This window comes from Urocitellus parryii, chromosome 14 (assembly GCF_045843805.1).
Source record: "Urocitellus parryii isolate mUroPar1 chromosome 14, mUroPar1.hap1, whole genome shotgun sequence".
NCBI classification, from domain to species: domain Eukaryota; kingdom Metazoa; phylum Chordata; class Mammalia; order Rodentia; family Sciuridae; genus Urocitellus; species Urocitellus parryii.
The window spans coordinates 36,273,239-36,297,967 of record NC_135544.1 but is presented as its reverse complement, the minus strand read 5'-3'; the positions used below and the strand labels follow the sequence as shown (position 1 = coordinate 36,297,967).

At 34.3% G+C, this 24,729-nt stretch overlaps 1 protein-coding gene across 7 annotated transcripts in view; it reads left to right on the top strand.

Annotated features, from left to right (window-relative positions):
* The window catches only part of Wdr17 (WD repeat domain 17), an 82,079-nt gene that overhangs the window by 10,009 nt on the left and 47,341 nt on the right, over positions 1 to 24,729 (top strand). For 5 of the 7 annotated variants that reach the window (XM_077792600.1, XM_077792598.1, XM_077792597.1 and 2 more), the window contains exons 2-4: positions 4,853 to 4,981; positions 9,365 to 9,548; positions 12,200 to 12,430. In XM_077792600.1, the coding sequence (XP_077648726.1) occupies positions 4,853 to 4,981; positions 9,365 to 9,548; positions 12,200 to 12,430 (544 nt within the window). Of the gene's footprint in view, positions 1 to 4,852; positions 4,982 to 9,364; positions 9,549 to 12,199; positions 12,431 to 24,729 lie in introns of those variants that run through there. The other 2 variants (XM_077792599.1, XM_077792601.1) reach the window with 2 other exon arrangements.

Genomic DNA, 24,729 nt, shown 5'->3' with positions numbered 1-24,729 from the left:
TAGATTTGAATTATTAAAATCATAAGGAAAAGTGGGGATATTACCAAACAATACTAAGAAGTATACACCAACAAATTAGACAACTTTGATGAAATCAACAAACTCCTAGAAACAAACAATCAACCAAGACTATACCATAAAGAAATTAAGAATTTGAATAGTCCTATAAGTAGTAAGGAAACTAGATAAAATAATAGAAATTCAAATTGGTTTGATAGCTCAAGTCTTTTTTTCTTCAATTTTTTTATCGTGGTAAAATAAATATAACTTAAAATTTACTCTTAACAATTTTAAGTGTACACCTCAGTGTACTATACCTCAATAGTACTAAATGTACTTTATTATGCAACCACCAACCATTACTGCCATTCATTTCCAAAAATCTTTTCATTTTGTAAAACTGAAACTCAAAAGCCATAAACAATTATCCCTCACTGCCTCCTTCTTCAGCACCTTACAACTGCTATTCTAAAGAGTATATATGTAATATATATCTCAGAGTGTGGTGCGTGGTGTGTGTGTGTGTGTGTGTGTGTGTGTATCCTTGCATAAGGTTACCTGTTATTTAAAAAGGGTGCTGTGACTGTTTAATGGGGGATAGGACAGTTTTTTCACCAAATGAACAACAAAGGAATGATGACTCTTATAAAATATAATGTACAAAAATTAAAATGACTCAAAACCTGAATGTAAGACCCCAAACTATAAGTCTCTTAGAGGAAATAAGGGTAAAAGCTTTACAACATTGGATTTGACAATAATTTCTTACATATGATACCAAAGGCATAGGCATTCAAAGAAATAATAGATAAGTTGGATTTTATAAATATTAAAAAGTTGTTCATCAAGAAAAACAACCAACAGATCAAACAGGGAATCCACAGAATGAGAAAATAAGTTTGCAAAACATATCTGATGGGGCTGGGGATGTGGCTCAAGCGGTAGCGCGCTTGCCTGGCATGCGTGCGGCCCGGGTTCGATCCTCAGCACCACATACAAACGAAGATGCTGTGTCTGCCGAGAACTAAGAAAAAATAAATAAAATATTAAAAAATTCTCTCTCCCTCTCTGTCCCCCTCTCTCTCTCTCACTCTCTCTTTAAAAAAAAAAACATATCTGATAAGAGACTACTATCTCAAATATGTAGAGCACTTCTAAAGCCAACAGCCAAAAAAAAAAAAAACAAGACTTACTAGATTCAAAAATTGGCAAAGTATTCAAATAGACTTTTTTCCAAAGGAGATATGCAGATGACCAAATAAGCACATGAAAATATTGTCAGCATCACTAATCATTAGGGAAATGTGAGTCAAAGAAACATATCTTTAGAGTGGTTACTATTAAATAATAGAAAATAACAAGAGTTGGTAAAGATGTAAAGCAATCAGAACACTTCTGGTGGGAATGTAAAATGTAGCAGCTGATTTGGAAAATGTGAAAATTTATCAAAATATTAAAAATAGAATAACCACATAATACAGATATTTCCACTTTTGGACATATATCCCAAAGAATTAAAAGGAGCATCTTAAAGATCTCCCTCTGTCTCTCCCCACTCTACATATTCATAATAGCATATTTGCAATAGCTAATGTAGAAGCAATTCAGCCATCTATTCACTGATGAATGGATAAGCAAAATATCATGTATTGGATAAGCAAAATATCACATTACAATATTATCCAGCCTTTAAAAAATGGAAATTCTAAGATACATTACAATCTGGATTAAATCTAAGCATATTATGCCAAATGAAATAAGCCACTAACAACAAGACAGATATGTATTTTTTCACATATATAAGTTACTTTAGCAGTCAAAATCATAGACAGCTTTAGAATAGTGGTTGTAAAGGGCTGAAGAAGGGGAGAATGAGGGATAATTGTTTATGGATTTTGAGTTTCAGTTTTATAAAATGAAAAGTTTCCTGGAGATGAATAGCAGTGTTGGTTGATGGTTGCACAATAAGAATATATTTAATACTACTGATGTGTACACTTAAAATTGTTAAGAGTAAATTTTAAGTCATATTTATTTTACCATGATAAAAAAAAGATTCTAAGATTGAAGAAGAAAAGAATTGGGTTTTTTCAAACCATGAAAAACATAAAGGAAACTTAAATGTATATTGCTAACTGAAAGAAGCTAATCTGAAAAGGGTAGGTCCTGTATCATTGTAACTATATGACACTTTGGAAAGGCAAAAGTATAGAGAAAGTAAAAAGATTAGTTGTTACCAAATTGGCAAGGGACAGGAATGAATAGGCAGAGGTCAGAAGACATTTTAGGGCAGTAAAATCACTCTAAACAATATACTACAGTGTCATTGTACATTTGTCAGAACCAATAGTAGAATACTAAGACAGAACCCTAATGTAGATTATGGACTTTGAAAATGATACATTAGTATCACTTCATCCATTGTAATAAAAGTACGACCTCATACTGAATGTTGAAAGTTGGGGAGCTTGTGTTATAAGGAAAGGGAAGGCTACAAAGTGTATTTGGGGATGCTTTATATTTTTGCTCAATTTTGCCATGAACCTAAAACTGTTCTAAAAATGACTTATTTTTTAAAAATGTACAAATTTAGCAGAAAGTTAAACTTTTTAAATGACTCTGATTTACATTTGTTTTTAAAGATCTCTATATTTCCTTTCTAAATATAAACTCAATATTTTATTAAGCAAATCAGCAGTCATTTTTACTTACATAGAAATGGTATAATTGCTATATGTGTATATATATATATATATATATATATATATATATATATATATATATCAGATCTCTAGCACAATCTACAAACCTATTTCATTTATACTGAGGCTGAAATGACATTTTCAATGAAAAGAATATTACTGTAAAATAACCAATTGGAAAAAACCCACTATATATATTTAATTTATACTGAATGCTAGCTCCTGAAGAAATGTAGTGTCATTAGAGGAGGAAGAAATGATTTTTTCTGTAGAAGTTTTGGAATATTTGTAAGCACTCAAATATTGATAGTACTGCTTCTTTATCATGACAATTTTTCACTTCAAATAATTTATTTACTTCTGGTAAACTTTTCACTGGTTCTATCCAGATAAGGGGTTTTGTGGGACAAGAACAAAGAACTGGAGAAGAAAGTAGATTATTTCCAGATGCAGAAGCATGAAAGAGTAAAGATAAAAGAAAGTAGTGTTGTAAATTAATGTTAATGGTACATTGGAGAAGATATAACTGATTGACATTTACTAATTTCTTAACATTAAGGAAGAAGAGAGCTGGGAATGTATTCAGTGGTAGAGTGCTTTTGTAGCATGTGTGAAGCCCTGTGTTCTGTCCTCTGCAACACACACACAAGCACACACACACTGAAGAAGCTAATGAGAGACACCAAGAAAGCAGATAATAAAGAGACACTAAGTTATGGTTTCCATAACTGTATGAGCTATCAATGATTTGGGATAGCTTGCTTTAAATGTCTGGGTAGCAGAGTAGAAAGAGAAGACTATAGCTATTATTAAGTTTTAGGGTTCCAGGGAATACACTGAACAAGCACCTAGAAACTTTTACCCTACATCTTACATGGATATATTTTGTATATGTGATAATTTTACATATTTTGATTTTGACATTAACATTATTCTGTTAAAATAATATAAAGCTTTTGAACATCATAAACTAGATGTAGACTAGATATTGGCTATTAACTATATAATGATGGTATGAATTCTACCTTTTAAAGGAAGTTTTTTTTTGTCAATAATTTTTTTGTGGATGTCATTCATGAGATAACTATATATAGTAGTACTCTGCCTAGGTATGTTTTTGGCCTTAGTATTATTTTCCAGTTTGATGGATTTTCAATATGATCATAAAACTTACAATCAGACTCACTTCTATAAATATAAAACAACTATGGTGTTTATACTTTCTTCTCTCCAGTATTTTAGAAGAATCTTGAGTTTACACTTAAATTCATAGAATTTTTTGAACTGAGAGAACTCTTGTAGAAAATGCAGTTCAAAAGTATATTTTAGATTCAAGAAATGGAGACCTAAGGTTGATGGCTGACTCCAAATTGTATTCTATGCTTGATGCAAAGCTGGGTCTCATTTCTTATTTATTTAGTCTTGGCTTTGGGCTGCTTCTGCCATGCTTCATGGTCTGATTTCTGGGACTGGTAACTGAAACATCTTCTGCCTTGTGCCATAATCCATTCTTATTCAAATATAAAGTATTTTCCAACTTTTTTCTGACCCCTCTTTTAAAAGTGAGCAATGTTATTGATCCAGCTTCTATATCTATCTTGTGTACTTCAAATACTTTTTATGAGCATAAAGAGACAATGTAAAACGCATGTAGTTCTGTGACAAGAGGTCAGAATCCCACCAACACTAGCCCACACTGTTTTAAATTTGAATTTGCTGCCTTAAATGAATTACCAGTATTTAAAAATTGGTACATATAACAGAAAAATATGGATATTTCAGTTTTTCTCAGAAGTTTCATTTATCTGGCACATGGGATGGCTATTTCCAATGGCACTAAAATTGTTTACATAGGTAAAATGTGTGCCTTCTCTTCCACTATAGTTCCTATAACTCCTTATAGGTTTCTCAGCCTTTGGCCAAGTATCTCATGTAATTCATCATTTTATGATCTCTTGCTCCTGTAAAATGTTTTGAGGTCTACAAGTATTGGGGAATTTCAATTCCTTTTCTCTGAAAATGTATGGTGAGATCCATAGTAGTAACATTTTTTCAGGGCACAAAGGTGTGGATTAGAGAAGACATGAAAAATGATAGTGTTTGTCCAATAATGAGAATTACTGAAACTTTCTTCAAATTTGTTTTTCAAGGCAAGAATGTCCCAGGTAAGGCAAGTGGGATTGCTGGCTGCTGGATGTCAGCCGTGGAACAAAGATGTGTGTGCTGCCAATGGAGACAGGTTTGCATATTGTGCTACTCTGGCTATCTATATTTATCAGGTAACATAATGCTAATTCTTTTCAATTTTTAATTGTAACAGTTAAAATGATCATTTAATTCATAGTTGTTTAAGCTTTTTCACATGAAAAGCATAATTGCTATAATTTAGTTGCTATTTTTATTTTCTGTTTTTTATTGGGCTTTCAAATGCTCAGAAAATGTTTATATCATCTTATTAGTAAATTTGAAATGAGAAAATTATATCAGTTGAAGGATGTGGATAGTCTATTAGAAATCATCACATGAAAATTAGTGTGGATACATTTCAAAATATTTTTGGGAGAAAAATCTTTATAACTACTTCTTTAAAAAATTCCAGTTGTTGGGGCTGGGGATGTGGCTCAAGCGGTAGCGCGCTCGCCTGGCATGCTTGCGGCCCGGGTTCGATCCTCAGCACCACATGCCAACGGGGATGTTGTGTCCGCCGAGAACTAAAAAATGAATGTTGAGAATTCTCTCTCTCTCTCTCTCTCTCTCTCTCTCTCTCTCTCCCTCTCTCTCCTCTCTCTTTAAAAAAAAAAAAAAAAAAAATTCCAGTTGTCACTTATCAATTCCCAATGTACAAAGCCAGTGTCTTCATGAATTTCTCTAAATAGAGGAGCCATAAACATCTTAAATCCAAGTTTAGTCTTTCTCCTGAACCCCAGAGTCAAATTCTCAAAGGGCTAACCTTTCATCTAAACCAGAAATGTTAGTCAGAATGACTCACTTCTACGTACCTCCTTTGCCCTTGGAAACCAAGAGTAATGTGATATCTTGTATTTTTCAGTATTTTTCCTACCTGAACTATATAATATTCTCTTAATAGTCTCTCTTCCTTTCATTTGTTTTTTTCCATGATTTATGCAAATATCAATTTTAAAATCTTTAATTGCCATTCATACCATAATATTACATCTAAACTTCATATTATGACTTTTCCCCCCTGGTATCAGGAATTGAACCTAGGGGTGTTTAACCACTGAGCCACATCCCGATCCCTTTTTCCAATTTATTTAAAGAAAGGACCTTGATGAGTTGCTATTGATCTTGCCATCCTCCTGCCTCAGCCTACTGAGCTACTAGGATTTCATGACTTTTAACATCTTGTGTCCTTTTTCTTTTACTCTGTGCTGCAGACATACCAACCAATTGCATTTTATAAAACATCTTAAATTCCTGTCTCCTTTTCATTAATTTATCAGTTTGCCAACATTGCCTGTGGGAGGAACATTTTCTCATCTTTCAAATCTCACCTGAAATGTAAATTCTTTTTCATATTCTACTTTTCCCCCTTCCTTATGAGAGAGGATTTTCATAAAATGAACTCTATTTTTCCATTTATTATAAATGAGGCTGCCTTACCTTTGCATTCTTAAACATTTGTACACTCTCTAGCACTTCATAGATAATTTATTAAATGTCTTAGATGAATGAGACCACTGTCTTTTAATCTTCAAACATCAACTATTTCAGTTGACTGAAAAATAATGCTTTATTCTGAAGAATAAATAAGAGTAAAATAATGCTTTATTCTGGAAAATACTTTTTATTATTACATAAGTTTATTACAAATTGTGCAATGGTTTATTGAAAACTGAAGAAACAATAGCATTCATCCATAAAAACAATTCATTTCCACAATATAGAATAAAATTGTGTGTAGTCCACTTATGAAGACTGGAAATGTCTAGCAATGAAGGTGTGATTTTAATATCACTCACAATCTTTCACTTCCCATCCCTTCTCTATGTAAGACAATAGAAAGCTTCCTTTTTTTTCCCCCTCTCATCTATGTCCTTGAAACCCTGCATGTACTACCATGCTTCTCACTCCCAAATTCCTTCTATAACATTTTTTTGCCTAGCTAGTCTCAAGTCCCCCTCCTAAAGAAAAGAAGCATGTCAGGCAAAGCAGACTGTTCCTCTCAGAGGTAAGGATGCTAAGAAACTGAACAGGTTTAGGCAAGACAATTTTTTCAAGTTTTTATGCCTGAAATTTTATGATAGCATTTTGTGACAAATGTTTAGGAAGTTAAGCTAAAATTATGAACATAAACTTATGAATGAACTCAAAATTATGCTCATTTACAAATTAACTTGGGTGTCAGTTCATTACAATGTGCACTGAAGCAACTTGTTTCAAAATATTCCAGTAAACAATTGCATTACTAAATGATAATATTGACATTAAATTGATGTTAATATAAATTTATATTTTAAATTATATATAATTTATATTCACTTTCATGTGACCTAATTTATATAATTATACATATAAATTTATATAATAAATTAATATTGTGTTATGTGATCTAAAGAGATTTGAAAATTCTGCTACATAAATAGAAAATGTTATGATTTCAGAATAGATGTTTATTAAATAGTACCTTGTACAAACAGACTGAACAGTCAAAGTCCAAAAGTAATGTCAAATTCAAGATAATGACTGTGATGTATTATAAGATTTTTCTGAACATTAAGTAATATTCCTAAATGGCTTTTGAATTTTTACTTTATAATGCACCAATATATTGTATTAAAGTTCTTTAACATTAATTTATGCTCCCTCTCGATGTAACAGTACAGTTACAACACCAAATTGTAAATATCATAGGAATTCATTAATAATTTAATCCCTACAAGTAGTTCAGTATTCTCTAGTGTGCTTACAAATACTATTGGATACTTTGTGGTAAAATCAAAGAAGGTCACTGATTTTTATATTTTTATATTTATTGTATTTATAGATATTTATAGACTGAATTTCTAATATGTATATACCAGATTTTTCTGTTACATTGTATGTATTCACAGCATCTACCACGGCTAACATAAATTTCTGAATAATTTAAAACTTAAAAACCTGATCATTTGTAAATAGACAAAAAACACAATTATGTATTTAAATAGGCTCAAGTAAAATTATTATTGCTGTAGTGTCATTCAGATTAAAACCAGTAGTACTGGGTTATCTTTAATAATGCTTTCATCAAAGTTGTCTAAGAATATTTGAAACTATAAAAGAAAAAGAATTTATAGGAGACAATGCCTTAGGAAATAATTAGGACATTAGTCAAAATTTTATATATAAAGATGTTTACTGTACCATAAATGTGATAGCAAAAAGCAGAAGTTACTTAAGTGCAAAACCATAACATCAAGGTTTGTTCTTCAATATCAACTGACCCTCTTTTCATATCAGATTAGTTTGGCAAGATAGCAGAAGTTTGATCATATAGAGTACAAAGCATTACATGACACTAGAAATGCAACTGAGAACAAACCAGGCAAAATCTTATTGTGGGAACAGAGGACAGGGAGAGGTCATAAAATCAGTAAACAAATAATTAAGTAAATGTTTCAGGAAGTAATGTGTTCCATGAAAACTACAAAACAGATAATAAGATAATGGGATAGGTTCCGAGGAGAGTTATTATTTTAAATAGCATAGTCTGAAAACATCTCTCTAAAGTGGTACTTTTCAAATCAGACCTGAACAGGTAAATGAATAATCATGAGCAGATCAGTGGGGAGAATATTAGAAGAAAAGAAAACAGTGAGTATCAGGCTGTATGTAACATGGAAATGATTTTACTGGGAGGAATTTTATATCAGATTAGTTCGGCAAGATAGCAGAGGTTTGATCATGTAGAGTACTGAAGGTTCTGTCAGCAGTTAGGATTTTACTGCAAGTATATGGTTAAATAAATATTGGAGTAACATTTAAGATAATGATTTTTAAAACTTTCAATAACCCTGAAATGATCACTACAAGATAACACATATAGTACAATCCAAAACATGGTACAAAAGGTAGAGAAATTACTTAATCTACTAATTAATTCAGGCACATTTACAAATGAAACAGGAAAATATGGGCTATTCATTTTATTCACTTACATATAAAAATACAACCTAATTTAAAAAATGACACAAAAAGGGTCAAGGATTCATTGCTCTGGAAGAGTTGTATATCTTAATAATATAGGGATAAGCATTTGATTTATTTAAAATCCTAATTTTTTGTACAACATAGTTTAATTTTTAAATTTAAATATAAGTAAAAATGGCAGAAGAAAATTCCAAAGGGGTTTTTTACTCTTCATAAATGGATATAGCCATGGAAAATGTAATAAAGCTCTGAATTCTTGTGCATTTGAATGTAAAACATTTTTATTAATTTTAATTTATGTTTTATTTTTCATTCTCTCATTTTACCCCAAATGTTTTTTTCTGCTGATTGAATATACTTAAATAGACCAAGACTTAAAATTTGTTCATCTATTTATTACTAGGTGAAATAATTTTCATGTATGTAGCTTTTGTTTATATAACATGATTATTAATGGATAATGCATTATTTTTAAAAAGTACTAAAATGTTTTATTTATTTTGTTTTAGTTGGATCACCGTTATAATGAATTCAAACTTTATGCAATTATGTCTGAACATAAAAAAACAATTACAGCAATCTCTTGGTGTCCACATAATCCTGATCTGTTTGCAAGTGGCAGTACCGATAATTTAGTGATCATTTGGAATGTTGCAGAACAAAAAGTCATTGCTAAACTCGACAATACAAAAGGTACATTTATTATTGAAATTTATCTTACTGGATAAAACCTTTTATTTTAACAAGCACAATTAGTTTTATTAATTTAGGTTTTTAAAATTGTGTTTTAAAATTTCTAATAGTAACTGATATAAGAAATATATTTCACATGTTTGTACATGTGTGCAAAACTTGAAATAGAATTTCATGAAATAATTATACTTGGAACATAAGATAAAAACTTAGTACCAAATCATTTTATTAATTTTTAAATATAAAACTTTCAAAACTAATATGAAAACAATAATTAGAAAAGATATTCTTAATGGGACAAGTAAAAAGCCTTGCCTGTTTACTAGTGTATTTAATTTATTTCCTCCTAATAATGCAGACAATATTCTGAATTTATTTAATGTATTGTTTAACTGTTTTCATGCCTTTATGTGTAATTCAGTTCAAGGTAGAAAGTCCTAGTTAAAACAACAAATAAGATCATTGTGAATTTGGATAATGTCATATTCTTTCTAATTATCATTTGGAACTCCTATTTAATCTTAACCCATAATGATGATAATTGTCATAATAGTAAATGTCGTAATAATGTACTCTTTCTGAGCACCAAGCATGTAGCTCACTTGATGATGATTTTGTAAGATAATGCTGGATATGTTTTCTATATTAAGCTTTTTCTCTGCAATTAATGAAAATAAAGTAAATAAGTGAGATATGACAATTTTACTAACTTTATTTTATTCAAAATTTCTTTATAGTGGGTATGTAGCAATGATATTAGGAATTCGTAGGCAATTAAAATTTTGCTTCCATAATAAGAATAATGCCTCTTAAAACCTTTAGATATATTTAATATACTTGTTATGTTGCTTTTCTTGTCTTTTCAAATTTAGGTAATTAAATATGCTGAAAATTATCAGTTAAAAGATATCAATTTTGTTTTTCAGTCATCATCTTAAAATTATTTACCAAATGAGGTTGATTTTCATTTATAAAAAAATGTGCATTTAATTCCCAAATTCATATAACCTGTTTTTTTTTTAATTTTCAAATTCTCCTTTAAGTTTTTTAAAATTTTACATGAAATAAACTACAATGTTGCATATCATTATTTCCATTAAGTTGTAACCCCAAATCTACATCAGCCTATAATTGCAAATAAACATTTTTCTAAATATTATACAAAAGTACAGATTAGACAACCTATAATTGTATTATCACCTAGTTTAGCTAATGGTTTATCATGTCATCATACACATTATATCCTTTTATGAGGGAAATAATTTTTTTAAATTCATCAGTTGAGTGTATCATAATTTCCTTTGCCACCCAATATATAATTAAACAAGATTTTCAATTAACAGTGGTAGAATAATAAATTATTGTAGTAGCAATTTTGGTAAATAATTGCTTTCTTTGGAAAATTCAAAGATTAGTAATAACTTTCCCATGTTATTTACAATTACCTTTTTATTTGAAGACTGAAAGCTTCAATATTGTATTTAGAAAAAATATGAACATTTTTAGTCATTTTCATTTTAAATATCCCCTTTTGAATGTTAAGACACCTTTTTTTTTTTTTTTTTTTTTTTTAGAATTTAGGTTAAGCAAAATAGAAATTTGCATTAATTCACCTTTTTAACCTCTGCATGTAGTACTTGACCTTGATCTTTCCTCAGTAGTTTTCACTTCATTTTTCTTTTTCCTAATAAACAACAGGTTTAAAGAAAAATGAGTATTAGTTTGTCCAATTGTTAAAATGTTAAAATTGTCACCAGTTTTAAAAATGTCACATGTTGAGTGCCAAAGGAAAATATTAATTTTTACTTATCTCAGAATATTGTTGGGAGAATTAAATGTTGATATTTGCAAAACTCTTAAAAGTATTTGTACACAGTAAGTCACCACATAAGTATTTTCTTCTATTATTATTATTATTATTTGAAATTGTTAACAATTAACTTTTGTATTTTATTTATGATATAAAAGGTAATTTTACATACATTATTATATTTTCTTAACATTCATGTGAAATAAGTAGTCAATTTTATTATTATTTCCCTTTTATAGATGAGGTAACAAAAGTTTAGAGAAAGTAATTTCTTTAGCTCATCTGAGGCAAAGCTAGAATTTGAATCTAAATTCAATATAGACTGTAGCATTGTTTGTTATTATTAAATCTTTATAGTAGCATTGATCTCTTTATGCATTTATTTCATTCTCCTCAATTTATATTTCAGAACCTTTACTTTATTTCATACTGCATTGTATATCTAGGATGTCTAGAAATCTTAGATACACATAATAAGTATTTGTTGCTTTAATATATAGTGTACTAAATTAAGGGACTCTATAAATTTCTTTGAGTACATGAAACATGACAATTTTATTAATATTTGAACCAAAGTAGGTATTTTTCCTTTCATTCTGAAAGTTTCTACATATAGTCTCTGTAGTTTGGGGGATTAGTTTATAAATCCTATTCAAAAATAAGAAAGTAATGTATTTTTAAAATAATGAACATACTTTTGAATTTTTATTAGTTTTAAAAATGTACAGTACAAGGAATATTTAATGGTACAATCTTGTGCTATATCTTTCTATTAATTTAATTTATTAAATTAATAAATTTATTTATTAATTTATTAGTTTATTTATTTAATTTATTCCAGGAGTGCCTGCCTCTCTTAGCTGGTGCTGGAATGCAGATGATGCTGTAGCATTTGTTTCCCACAGAGGCCCACTATTCATTTGGACCATATCAGGACCAGATAGTGGAGTGACTGTACACAAGGAAGCCCATAGCTTCTTGTCTGATATCTGTATTTTCAGATGGCATACACAAAAAAAGGGGAAAGTTGTGTTTGGTCATATTGATGGAAGTCTATCAGTTTTCCAGCCAGGTAAGAATTTAATGAGTCTAGTTTCTTAATTATATATTTTATAGAAGATATGCTTTCTTATTTACATGCATGTATTAGTTTGCTTCCCATTACTATAACAAGTATCTGAGACAAATAAGCTTAAAAAGAAGAAAGGTGTATTTTGGCTTACAGTTTAAAAAGTTTCAGTTTATGACCAAATGACTCCATTGCTTGGTGACATAGTATATCCTAGTGGGAGCATCTGGAAACAAAAAGAGGGAAGTGTGATGTCCCACAAATATGTTTGTGAGTATGACTCATTGACCTTTTAGCTTCCCACAATGCCCCTCCTTCTAAAGGTTCCATTACCTCCTCATAATGCCATGGGTTGGGGGCCAAACCTTTAACACTCTCTATATTGTACAATATATAGAGTGAACAGTAACAAAATTTTAATTTTAAAATATTATTTCTGAAAATATTATTTAAAATTGGGGCTGACTCCAAATAGTCATTGAAGTAAATTTTATTTATAGGCATTGTAATTTCACTTGATTGTAAAAGTTTTGTTTTGAATTTATCCAAATCAGTCATTTTCCCCATATTTATAATTTTTAAGTCTTTATTAAGTCTTTATTTCTGACTAAGAAACTAACATGAACTAAATGAAACTAAATGAACAAGAACATGTTGCTGAAAGATATGACAATTTACTAAAACCCTCCAAAATATTTTCTTACCTGCTGATAAACATGTTGGTTCCATGGTTCCTTAAAAATGGATTTAAACCTATCATAAAAACACATAGTAACTCTTTGAACCCCTAATTAATTTAGCTGAATGAAAGGACTTGAGAAATTAGTTTTTATTCATTTTAAAAATTTAGACAGTAACAAAATGTATGATCTTAAAAATTACCTGAATTGCTCTATCCTCTAGATAAGCATTGTTAACTTTTTGGAAAAACTATTTTTAGCCTTCTGTCATCTCTGTTTCTGTATGTGACTATTGGATAGCTAGATAGATAAAAGAACTTTTTCAGGAAGCAATAATTACTTTTATAAAACATTACATTTCAAATTATTTGAAATTAATAGAAAAAGAAATTAAAATTGAACAGAAGGAATTGTGAAACTTTAAATAAATCTTTCTTTAGTAAATAACCTTTTTTAATTTAAGAAAGGATTATATAAAATATTGGTAAACTGAAGCCATTATATCTTAGTACCATTTAAACAGAATCTAAAATAGATACAAATATTTTTCTTTACCAATTTCCCCCTCTGTTCTTTGTACACACCCTCTGTTCTTTCTAGTTAAATGAATTGAACATAGGGAACATTTCATGTACTTGGTAGATTAGGTTGGGGAGAGTTCAATGGCTATTGCTTCATTTAAATTTTTGTCTTGAATACCTGAATCATCACTTCCTCACTATATCTTCTACATTGGGAGCAAAGTCTGTTGTAGAGTTGGTCATTAAGGCTCACAGTTAAATTAAGCAAGAAAACTAACATACTTTCTCTGCTTTGATCTTGTGAAGATCACTTTTCTCTCCTATGCTCTCTCTTCTGAGAATTTTAGGAGGTAATATATGTACAGCCAAATGGCTATATGCTGTGTGGTTTCTCCTCTTACCTCTCTGCTTTCTGAGTTATTTAACCAGATCTCATTAAGGATATTACCCAATTTAGCTTCTGGTGTCTTTAACCCAGAGATTTCATCAGTGTGGTGACACTTTTTTCTCAAGGAATCTCAATGCTGCCTAAGATCTGAAGAGGATTATGAACAGTGTTTTGTTTTGGTTTTTTTTGAGGGGAGGGTGTCTAAAATGCTGTCTCTGTTTTTCTTATATTTTGTGATTTGTCGTTATGGCCATCTCCTTTTTCATTGACTAAGGCTTTATTTTTTCTTATATTATTATTATTAGGCATCTTTAAAGGTATGAAAATCATAGATACTGAGACATTATTTTATATATCTAAGACATAAAACATTGAGACATCATATGCTTATTTTCACATAAGAAATGAGGGAAGAGTAAAGAGATCCCTTGTTTTTCTCTGACCTAGATTTATATCAGGATAGAAAGTAAAATATTTGAGCAGACTGATGTGGCTTCTTGAAGAGGTCACTGTTTTCCAATTTGTGCATCTGTACCTAAGTCATCAGGGTTGTTTTTCTTCATCTACCCATATGTTAACGTATTTGGGCTGATGTAAAAAAAAAAGTACCCAACTGAGTGGCTTAGAACAAGAAAAACTTACATATGAAAATGTGGTGTTATAGGACCATGCTTGCCTGATGATAAGGAAAATCTATTTTAGGCCTCTGAAAGTTTCTGATAGTTCCTTGACTATTGGCAACCTGACACCCATCTTCACATGGAGTCTTCCATTGTTTGCTAATATGTGTTTGTGTTCACATTTTCTTTTTTTACAAAGATGCAATCATCCTAAGGTCCTCCTCTTTACTTGGCCATTTGCAAAAAACCTATTTACAAAAATTTACAGGTATTAGAGTTAGGATTTCAACAATTTCATTTAGGGAGAGGGAATAAAAATTTGAACGCATACAGACTTTTTTTTGTAGTTATAGATGGACAACTACATATTTTTATTTATTTATTTATTTATTTATGTGTTTGTTTGTTTGTTTGTTTTGATACAAGGGATTGAACCCAGAGGCACTTAACCATCCAGCCACATCTCCAGTCCTTTTTTAAAAATGTTTTATTAGAGACAGGGTCTCACTGAGTTGCTTAGGGCCTTACTAAGTTGCTGATTCTGACTTTGAACTCGCAATCCTCCTGCCTCAGCCTACTGAGTCACTGGGATTACAGGCCTGTCCACTGTGCCCAGCCCTGTTTATTTTTTATGCAGTGCTGAGGACCCAACCCAGTGCCTCACAAGTGCTAGGCAAGTGCTCTGCCTAGCAGAGCTAAAGCCCCAGCAGTCTTTTTTTTCTTTTAATTTTTTTAGTTATACATGGACACAATATTTATTTTGTTTATTGAGTTTTATATGGTGCTAAAGATTGAACCCAGTGCCTCACATGTGCAAGGCAAGTGCTCTGCCACTGAGCCACAACCTCAGCACCCCCACAGAGTTCTTAACTTTATTTATTCTGTAGGATTTATTTAGCATAAAAATACATAAAACATTAACAAAAGATAAATCCTACTAGGTATTTTCCTTTTGTGTAGATATTGAGTTAATAGATCATGGGGAAGCTCTACCTTTTAATTCTGTCATTGAATTCTGGATTGTGACTTTGGAATTGTTAGCATTAATAGTTGTAAGGTTTTGTTAGGCTTCTTATTTTTATGAGACGTTGTCAACTATACCTTCTAAATGACTTTATGGCATCATAGATGATTCCCATTTTACAATATAGGATTTCTGTCTTCTAGGTTATTTCAGGACGTTATGATCTCAAGCTCTCTGTTGTCTGAAATTTCTATTAGAAAAATATTTATGGACTATTGTTCAATATAAAATGCATTTCATCTATCATTTTAAATATTTCACTTCTAAACGGTGTTTTGTATGTTTGTATATTTATGTGTACATTGGGGATAAGGGACTTGTTAGGAAATCCAGATGGACTCTAAGCCTTCTGTTCCCTTTCAGCCTAGAAAGCACCATTTTATTCTGATTTATATATTTTCATGTAAAAATTCTCTTAAAAAGTATTGTAGGAATGATGGGGTTGTGGCTCAGTTGTAGCATGCTTGCCTAGCATGTGTGAGGCAGTGGGTTTGATTCTCAGCACTGTTATGCTCGAATTCGGGACCCCCAAAAGACCACCAGAGACCAAGATCGATGTAAACAGCAAAGAGGTGTTTATTGCGAGCTAACTCAGTCCTCTGCGCACACACAGCAACTGATGACGCTGAGAGGCCCCGAGCCCAGGGTTTGCAGAAGTTTTATATATTCTTTGGAGAAGGCAGGGACTTCACATGCATCATAGCATCTCTTAGCAAATCAAACACCTTGGGAAAATCAAATAACAACTCTAAAACATGATTAGCACATTCACTGGCGGGAACAAGTTGGGTAAGGGTGATTGGTCATACAAAAGGGGTATTCATTTGAACTGACTGGTTTAAGCCAAGAGGGGTGTACGTGCTGAACTACGTGGTTTCCCAACATGTTATCAACCACCATAAACTACTGGAAGGGTCATCTGGCATCCCAGGTGTTTCCCTGTCTCATGCTGATTGGTGGCTGCTAGGGAGTTGCTATGGATCTCCACCTAGCCTGACTGAGTCAGGGACACCTGGCGCAGCAGATCTCTCCTGTTATTTGTAGATAAACTACTTATCAGGGTGGGAATGTGCCTAGGAGTGCTCTGTGGGTTTTTCCAAGGACAAAGGTGATGTCCCTTCCTTGGACAGGATTTGCTCTGAGGTAGAGGCTGGTTTTTCAAGCACTACATACAAATACATAAAATAAAGGTCTATCAATAACTAAAAAATATTTTTTAAAAAAGAGTATTGGAGGGCAGAAAAAGTTATAAACTTTTTTAGTTAATTCAAATTGTGTTTTTAGACCAAGTTCAGCAAAGAACTTCCTTTTTTAACATTCACTGTAGAGTGTTTAATTGGTCATTCATTTACTATTTCATGAATATGCATTAATAAGATTTATATGTTTTTAATTTTAGAAATGTTGTTAATGACATTATCCCTGTGTAACACTGTCTACCTTTTTAAAGCACACAGAAGATATTTCTGATCCCAAATGTAGGAAAAATTGTGCTTCTCCCAAGTATATTTTTTGTTTATTCTTTTTGTTTTTATCCTAGAGACATTGTGAATTGTACAACCTTTCATCATAATTTCCTCTTTGCTTTATCCACCTTATCTCAAAATCAAAATTTTGACAGCTATATGACTATATTATCCTTATATTTTAATCCCAATTTTTCCTTGCTTTCATTTTAAATTTTTCTGTAGAAATTGTCAAAATTATCTTCTTATTGATTTATTCATATCATACGCTTCTGTCCTTATCTAACAAATTACCTGATTTTGCATAATAAAATAGAGTATTAACATGATAACATAAAAGTAAAACAATTACCTGCTGTTCCCATGACTGCCTGCAAAATTTTATAGATTTATTTCTGTTTTACAATAAAAATACCAGCCTACCAGATAGAAAATGAAATAGGGAATATAATCCACTGTGATTTTGACTATAGGATAGGACTTTGAAGCAAGCTAATTTAGATGTTATAGGATTAAACTATAAATTCTCCCATTTTGTGTTGCTGTCATTTGATTGTTTTACATGTCAGAATATTTTTAATAAATCATAAATATTGACTGACAAGAAAGCCACAAATTTACTTAAGAAAGGGTAGGAGAGGGAAGATGGCGGCGAAGGGAGTGCATCACCCCGTGTGCCGAGTCACTGTGCGGGAGAATGACAAGGTGAAACAGCTGAAGGCTGTCTTGTTGGGAATTTACAGCGAAATTGAGGTGCTCCAGAATCTAGTGGAGGGATTTTCATCGCGCGAGGTTCGGCTGCGGGGGCTCAGACGTGGGCGATTTCTCCGCACGGAGGGTCGCATTGCTTGATCGGCAGATCGCCCCACGGCTGGAGTCTGCGGCGCGCTCTGGGAAGTGGCGAGGTGCCGGTGCGGGGGTGCAGCGATGCGGATTCTGGTGGCTCCTGCCAGCAGTGCAATGGCCGTGCTCAGTGCTGAGTTCTGGGTTTGAGACGGAGGAGGGAAGCGGTCCAGTTCGGTTCTCCACACCGGTCGGACCACAGAGGAGGCCAGCGGCTGCCATCTTGGAGAGCTGACGTAATCATCCCTGTTTTCTACTGATCTCAGCTCATTCAGCTACGGAACAGGTGATTTCAGGCTGGTATTTGCCTGCGTCTCGCAGACAGATCGCTCAGGCTCAGGGCTAGAGCACCCACGGAGACTACTTCTTGGGGCTTGCTCCTAGCAAAGCGTGCACCGAGCTCTGAGTGGCCAGGTTCTTGCTCCTGGAGCTGCTTTGGCCCAGGGCTGGGGAACCCTCGGAGACTGCCTCCTGGAGCCAGCTCCTAGTGGAGCGTGCACAAAGCTTGAAGCGGCTGGGTTCTGACTCCCGGAACTGTTTTGGCCCAGGGCTGGGGAACCCGCGGAGACTGCTTCTTTGAGCCTGCTCCCAGCAGAGCATGCACCAAGCTTGGAGAGCTTCGAGCGGCCAAGTTCTGGCTCCCAGAGCTGCTTTGGCCCAGGGCTGGGGAACCCACGGAGACTGATTCTTGGAGCCTGCTCCTAGCAGAGCGTGCACCGAGCTCAGAGCGGCCGGTTCTGGCTCCTGGTGCCGCTTTGGTCCAGAGCTGGGGAACCCACGGAGACTGCTTCTTGGAACCTGCTCCTAGCAGAGTGTGCACCGAGCTCGGAGCGGCTGGGTTCTGGCTCCCAGAGCTGCTTTGGCCCAGGGCTGGGGAACCCCGGAAACTGCTTCTCGGTCTGGGTCCTGCAGGGTGCTGTGGGGGCCAGAGGGGCAGAGTGGAGCTGCCGCCTGCGCCCAGAACAGGCCAAGCGACCCGACGGCATGGTAGTCAAGTCACCCCCTTTGGAGTAGGGGCCATGCAGAGCCGCCGCCCGAGCCTGCAAGGTAGGCAGACCTGCGACCCACTGGCAGGACAGGCCCGGTGGCCTGCCAGCGTGGTGGATACGTAGCACCGAGGCAGTCACATCACACTGGTTAGAGTGGGGGTGGAGCAGAGCCGCCGCCTATGTCCGGAAAAGGCCCAGCGACCCGCCGGAGTGGCAGTCAGGTAGCCCCATTTGGAGTGGGGGCCAAGCAGAACTGCCGCCCGAGCCCGCAAGGTAGGCAGACCTGCGACCCACCGGCGGAACAGGCCTAGAGGCCTGCCAGTGTGGTAGACACGTCACACCAATTGGAGTACGGGCCGAGCAGAGCCGCCGCCCGCATCCGGATCAGGCCCAACGACCCGAGGGCATGGTAGTCAAGTCACCACAATTGGAGTGGGGGCAGAGCAGAGCCGCCACCCGCGCCCGCAGGGTGGGCAGACCTGTGACCGACCGGCAGAGCAGGCCTAGCAGCCCACCAGCGTGGTAGACAGATCACCCCAATTAGAGGAGGAGCACAGCCACTACCCGCCCTGCAAGGGAGATTTTACAAGTATACAAGAGCAATATAAATAAATAGGGGGAAAATTTAAAAAACACAACAGTTTCACCAAGCAGAAAGAAATGCGAGCAGTATGAAAAGACAAGGAAAGAAAGGACCACAAGCAATGCAGGTCAACTCAACTTTAGAAGAGGTAATAGCTGCAACAGATGGAATGTCAGATAAAGAGTTCAGGATATACATGCTTCAGATGATCTGGAGTCTCAAGGAAGACATGAGACAGCAAAATCAGACAATGAAATATCACTTTGACAAGGAATTACATAAACAAATCCAGGAAGCAAAAGATCAATACACAGGGAGATAGAGGTAATAAAAAACAAACAAATATAAATCCTAGAAATGCAGGAAGCAATAAACCAACTTAAAAACTCAATTGAGAATACTACCAGCAGAGTAGATCACTTAGAAGAGAGAACATCAGACAATGAAGACAAAGTATTTCAACTTGAAAAGAACAAAGACAGCTCAGCAAGACTGCTAAGAAACCATGAGCAGAACATCCAAGAAATATGGGATAACATAAAGAGACCAAACTTAAGAGCCATTGGGATACAGGAAGGAATAGAGCTCCAAACCAAGGGAATAAACAATCTATTCAATGAAATAATATGAGAAAACTTCCCAGACTTGAAGAATGAGACAGAATCCCAAATCCTAGAAGCCTACAGGATGCCGAATGTGCAAAATAATAAGAGATCCACACCTAGACACATTATAATGAAGATGCCCAACATACAGAATAAGGAGAGAATTTTAAAAGCTACAAGAGAAAGGAAGCAGATTACATTTAGGGGTAAACCAATCAGGATAACAGCTGATCTTTCAACATAGACTCTGAAAGCTAGAAGATCCTGGAATAACATATTTCAAACACTGAAAGACTATGGGCTCCAACCAAGAATTGTGTATCCAGCAAAATTAAGCTTCAGGATGGAAGATGAAATTAAAACCTTCCACGATAAACAAAAGTTAAAAGAATTTGCAGCTAGAAAACCATCTCTTAAAAAATTCTTGGCAAAATATTACAGGAAGAGGGAATGGAAAATAACAATGAAAACCAACAGTGGGAGGTAGGACAGTAAAGGGGGGAAAGTAATCAAAGAGGAAAACAAATCAGGTTTAGTAACATTAATAAACAAATATGGCTGGAAGAACAAACCATATCTCCATAATAACCCTAAATGTTAATGGCTTAAACTCACCAATTAAGAGACACAGACTAGTTGAATGGATCACAAAACAAGACCCAACAATATGCTGCCTACAGGAGACGCATTTGATAGGAAAAGATATACATAGACTGAAGGTGAAAGGTTAGGAAAAATCATATCACTCATATGGACTGCGGAAACAAGCAGGAGTGTCCATACTCATATCAAATAAAATAGATTTCAAGCCAAAGTTAATCACAAGGGATAAAGAGGGACACTACATACTGCTCAAGGGAACCATACACCAACAAGACATAACAATCATAAATATATATGCCCCAAACAATGGTGCAGCTATGTTCATCAAGCAAACTCTTCTCAAGTTCAAGAGTCTAATAGACCACCATACAATAATCATGGGAGACTTCAACACACCTCTCTCACCACTGGACAGATCTTCCAAACAAAAGTTAAATAAGGAAACTATAGAACTCAATAACACAATTAATAACCTAGACTTAATTGACATATATAGAATATACCACCCAAGATCAAGTGGTTACACTTTTTTCTCAGCAGCACATGGATCCTTCTCAAAAATAGATCATATATTATGTCACAGGACAACTCTTAGATAATATAAAGGAGTAGAGATAATACCATGCATCTTATCTGATCATAATGGAATGAAACTGAAAATCAATGATAAAAGAAGGAAGGAAAAATCATGCATCACTTGGAGAATATGAACAATAGGCTACTGAATGATCAATGGGTTTTAGAAGACATCAAGGAGGAAATTAAAAACTTCTTAGAGTTAAATGAAAACACAGACACAACATATCGGAATCTATGAGACACAATGAAAGCAGTTCTAAGAGGAAAATTCTTTGCTTGGAGTTCATTCCTTAAAAAAAGAAAAAAAACCAACAAATAAATGATCTCATACTTCATCTCAAAATCCTAGAAAAAGAAGAGCAAAACAACAGCAAAAGAAGTAGAAGGCAATAAATAATTAAAATCAGAGCTGAAATTAATGAAATCGAAAAAAAAGAAACAATTGAAAAAATTGACAAAACTAAAAGTTGGTTCTTTGAAAAAATAAATAAAATCGACAGACCCTTAGCCATGCTAACGAAGAGAAGAAGAGAGAGAACTCAAATTACTAGCATACAGGATGAAAAAGGCAATATCACAACAGACACTTCAGAAATACAGAAGATAATCAGAAATTATTTTGAATCCTTATACTCCAATAAAATAGAAGATAGTGAAGGCATCGATAAATTTCTTAAGTCATATTATCTGCCCAGATTGAGTCAGGAGGATATAGACAACCTAAACAGACCAATAACAATAGAGGAAATAGAAGAAACCATCAAAAGACTACCAACTAAGAAAAGCCCAAGACCGGATGGGTATACAGCAGAGTTTTACAAAACCTTTAAAGAGGAACTAACACCAATACTTTTCAAGCTATTTCAGGAAATAGAAAAAGAGGGAGAACTTCCAAATACATTCTATGAGGCCAACATCACCCTGATGCCTAAAGGAGACAAAGACACTTCAAAGAAAGAAAACTACAGACCAATATCTCTAATCAACCTAGATGCAAAAATCCTCAATAAAATTCTGGCGAATCGGATTTAAAAGCATATCAGAAAAATTGTACACCATGATCAAGTAGGATTCATCCCTGGGAAGCAAGGCTGGTTCAATATACGGAAATCAATAAATGTTATTCACCACATCAATAGACTTAAAAATAAGAACCATATGATCATCTCAATAGATGCAGAAAAAGCATTTGACAAAGTACAGCATCCCTTTATGTTCAAAACTCTAGAAAAATTAGGGATAACAGGATCATACCTCAACATTATAAAAGCAATCTATGATAAACCACAGGCCAGCATCATTCTGAATGGAGAAAAATCGAAGGCATTCCCTCTAAAATCTGGAACAAGACAGGGATGCCCTCTCTCACCACTTCTGTTCAACATAGTCCTGGAAACACTGGCCAGAGCAAATAGACAGACGAAAGAAATTAAAGGCATAAAAATAGGAAAAGAAGAACTTAAATTTTCACTATTTGCAGATGACATGATTCTATACCGAGCAGACCCAAAAGGGTCTACAAAGAAGCTATTAGAGCTAATAAATAAATTCAGCAAAGTGGCAGGATATAAAATCAACACGCATAAATCAAAAGCATTCCTGTATATCAGCGACAAATCCTCTGAAATGGAAATGAGGACAACCACTCCATTCACAATATCCTCCAAAAAAAAATAAAATACTTGGGAATCAACCTAACAAAAGAGGTGAAAGACTAATACAATGAAAACCACAGAACCCTAAAGAGAGATATAGAAGATGATCTTAGAAGATGGAAAAATATACCCTGTTCATGGATAGGCAGAACTAACATCATCAAAATGGCGATATTACCAAAAGTTCTCTATAAGTTCAATGCAATGTCAATCAAAATCCCAACGGCATTTCTTGTATAAATAGATAAAACAATCATGAAATTCATATGGAAAAATAAAAGACCCAGAATAGCAAAAACAATGCTAAGCAGGAAGTGTGAATCAGGCGGTATAGCGATACCAGACTTCAAACTATACTACAGAGCAATAGTTACAAAAACAGCATGGTACTGGTACCAAAACAGGCGGGTGGACCAATGGTACAGAATAGAAGACACAGTAACCAATCCACAAAACTACAACTATATTATATTTGATAAAGGGGCTAAAAGCATGCAATGGAGGAAGGATAGCATCTTCAACAAATGGTGCTGGGAAAACTGGAAATCCATTTGCATCAAAATGAAACTGAATCCCTTTCTCTCACCATGCACAAAAGTTAACTCAAAATGGATCAAGGAGCTTGATATCAAATCAGAGACTCTTTGCCTGATAGAAGAAAAAGTTAGCTATGATCTACTTACTGTGGGGTCGGGCTCCAAATTCCTCAATAGGACACCCATAGCGCAAGAGTTAACAACTAGAATCAACAAATGGGACTTACTCAAACTAAAATGTTTTTTCTCAGCAAAAGAAACAATAAGAGAGGTAAACAGGGAGCCTACATCCTGGGAACAAATCTTTACTCCTCACACTTCAGATAGAGCCCTAATATCCAGAATATACAAAGAACTCAAAAAATTAGACAATAAGATAACAAATAACCTAATCAACAAATGGGCAAAGGACCTGAACAGACACTTCTCAGAGGAGGACATACAATCAATCAATAAGTACATGAAAAAATGCTCACCATCTCTAGCAGTCAGAGAAATGCAAATCAAAACCACCCTAAGATACCATCTCACTCCAGTAAGATTGGCAGCCATTATGAAGTCAAACAACAACAAGTGCTGGCAAGGATGTGGGGAAAAGGGTACACTTGTTCATTGTTGGTCGGACTGCAAATTGGTGCAGCCAATTTGGAAAGCAGTATGGAGATTTCTTGGAAAGCTGGGAGTGGAACCACCATTTGACCCAGCTATTCCCCTTCTCGGTCTATTCCCTAAAGACCTAATAAGAGCATGCTACAGGGACACTGCTACATCGATGTTCACAGCAGCACAATTCACGATAGCAAGATTGTGGAACCAACCTAGATGCCCTTCAATAGATGAATGGATAAAAAAAAATGTGGCATTTATACACAATGGAGTATTACTCTGCATTAAAAAATGACAAAATCATAGAATTTGGAGGGAAATGGATGGCATTAGAGCAGATTATGCTAAGTGAAGCTAGCCAATCCTTAAAAAACAAATGCCAAATGACTTCTTTGATATAAGGGGAGTAACTAAGGACAGAGTAGGGACGAAGAGCATGAGGAGAAGTTTAACATTAAACAGGGATTAGAGGTGGGAGGGAAAGGGAGAGAGAAAGGAAATTGCATAGAAATGGAAGGTGATCCTCAGGGTTATACAAAATTACATACAAGAGGAAGTGAGGGGTAAAGGAAGAATAATACAAGTGGAAGAAATGATTTACAGT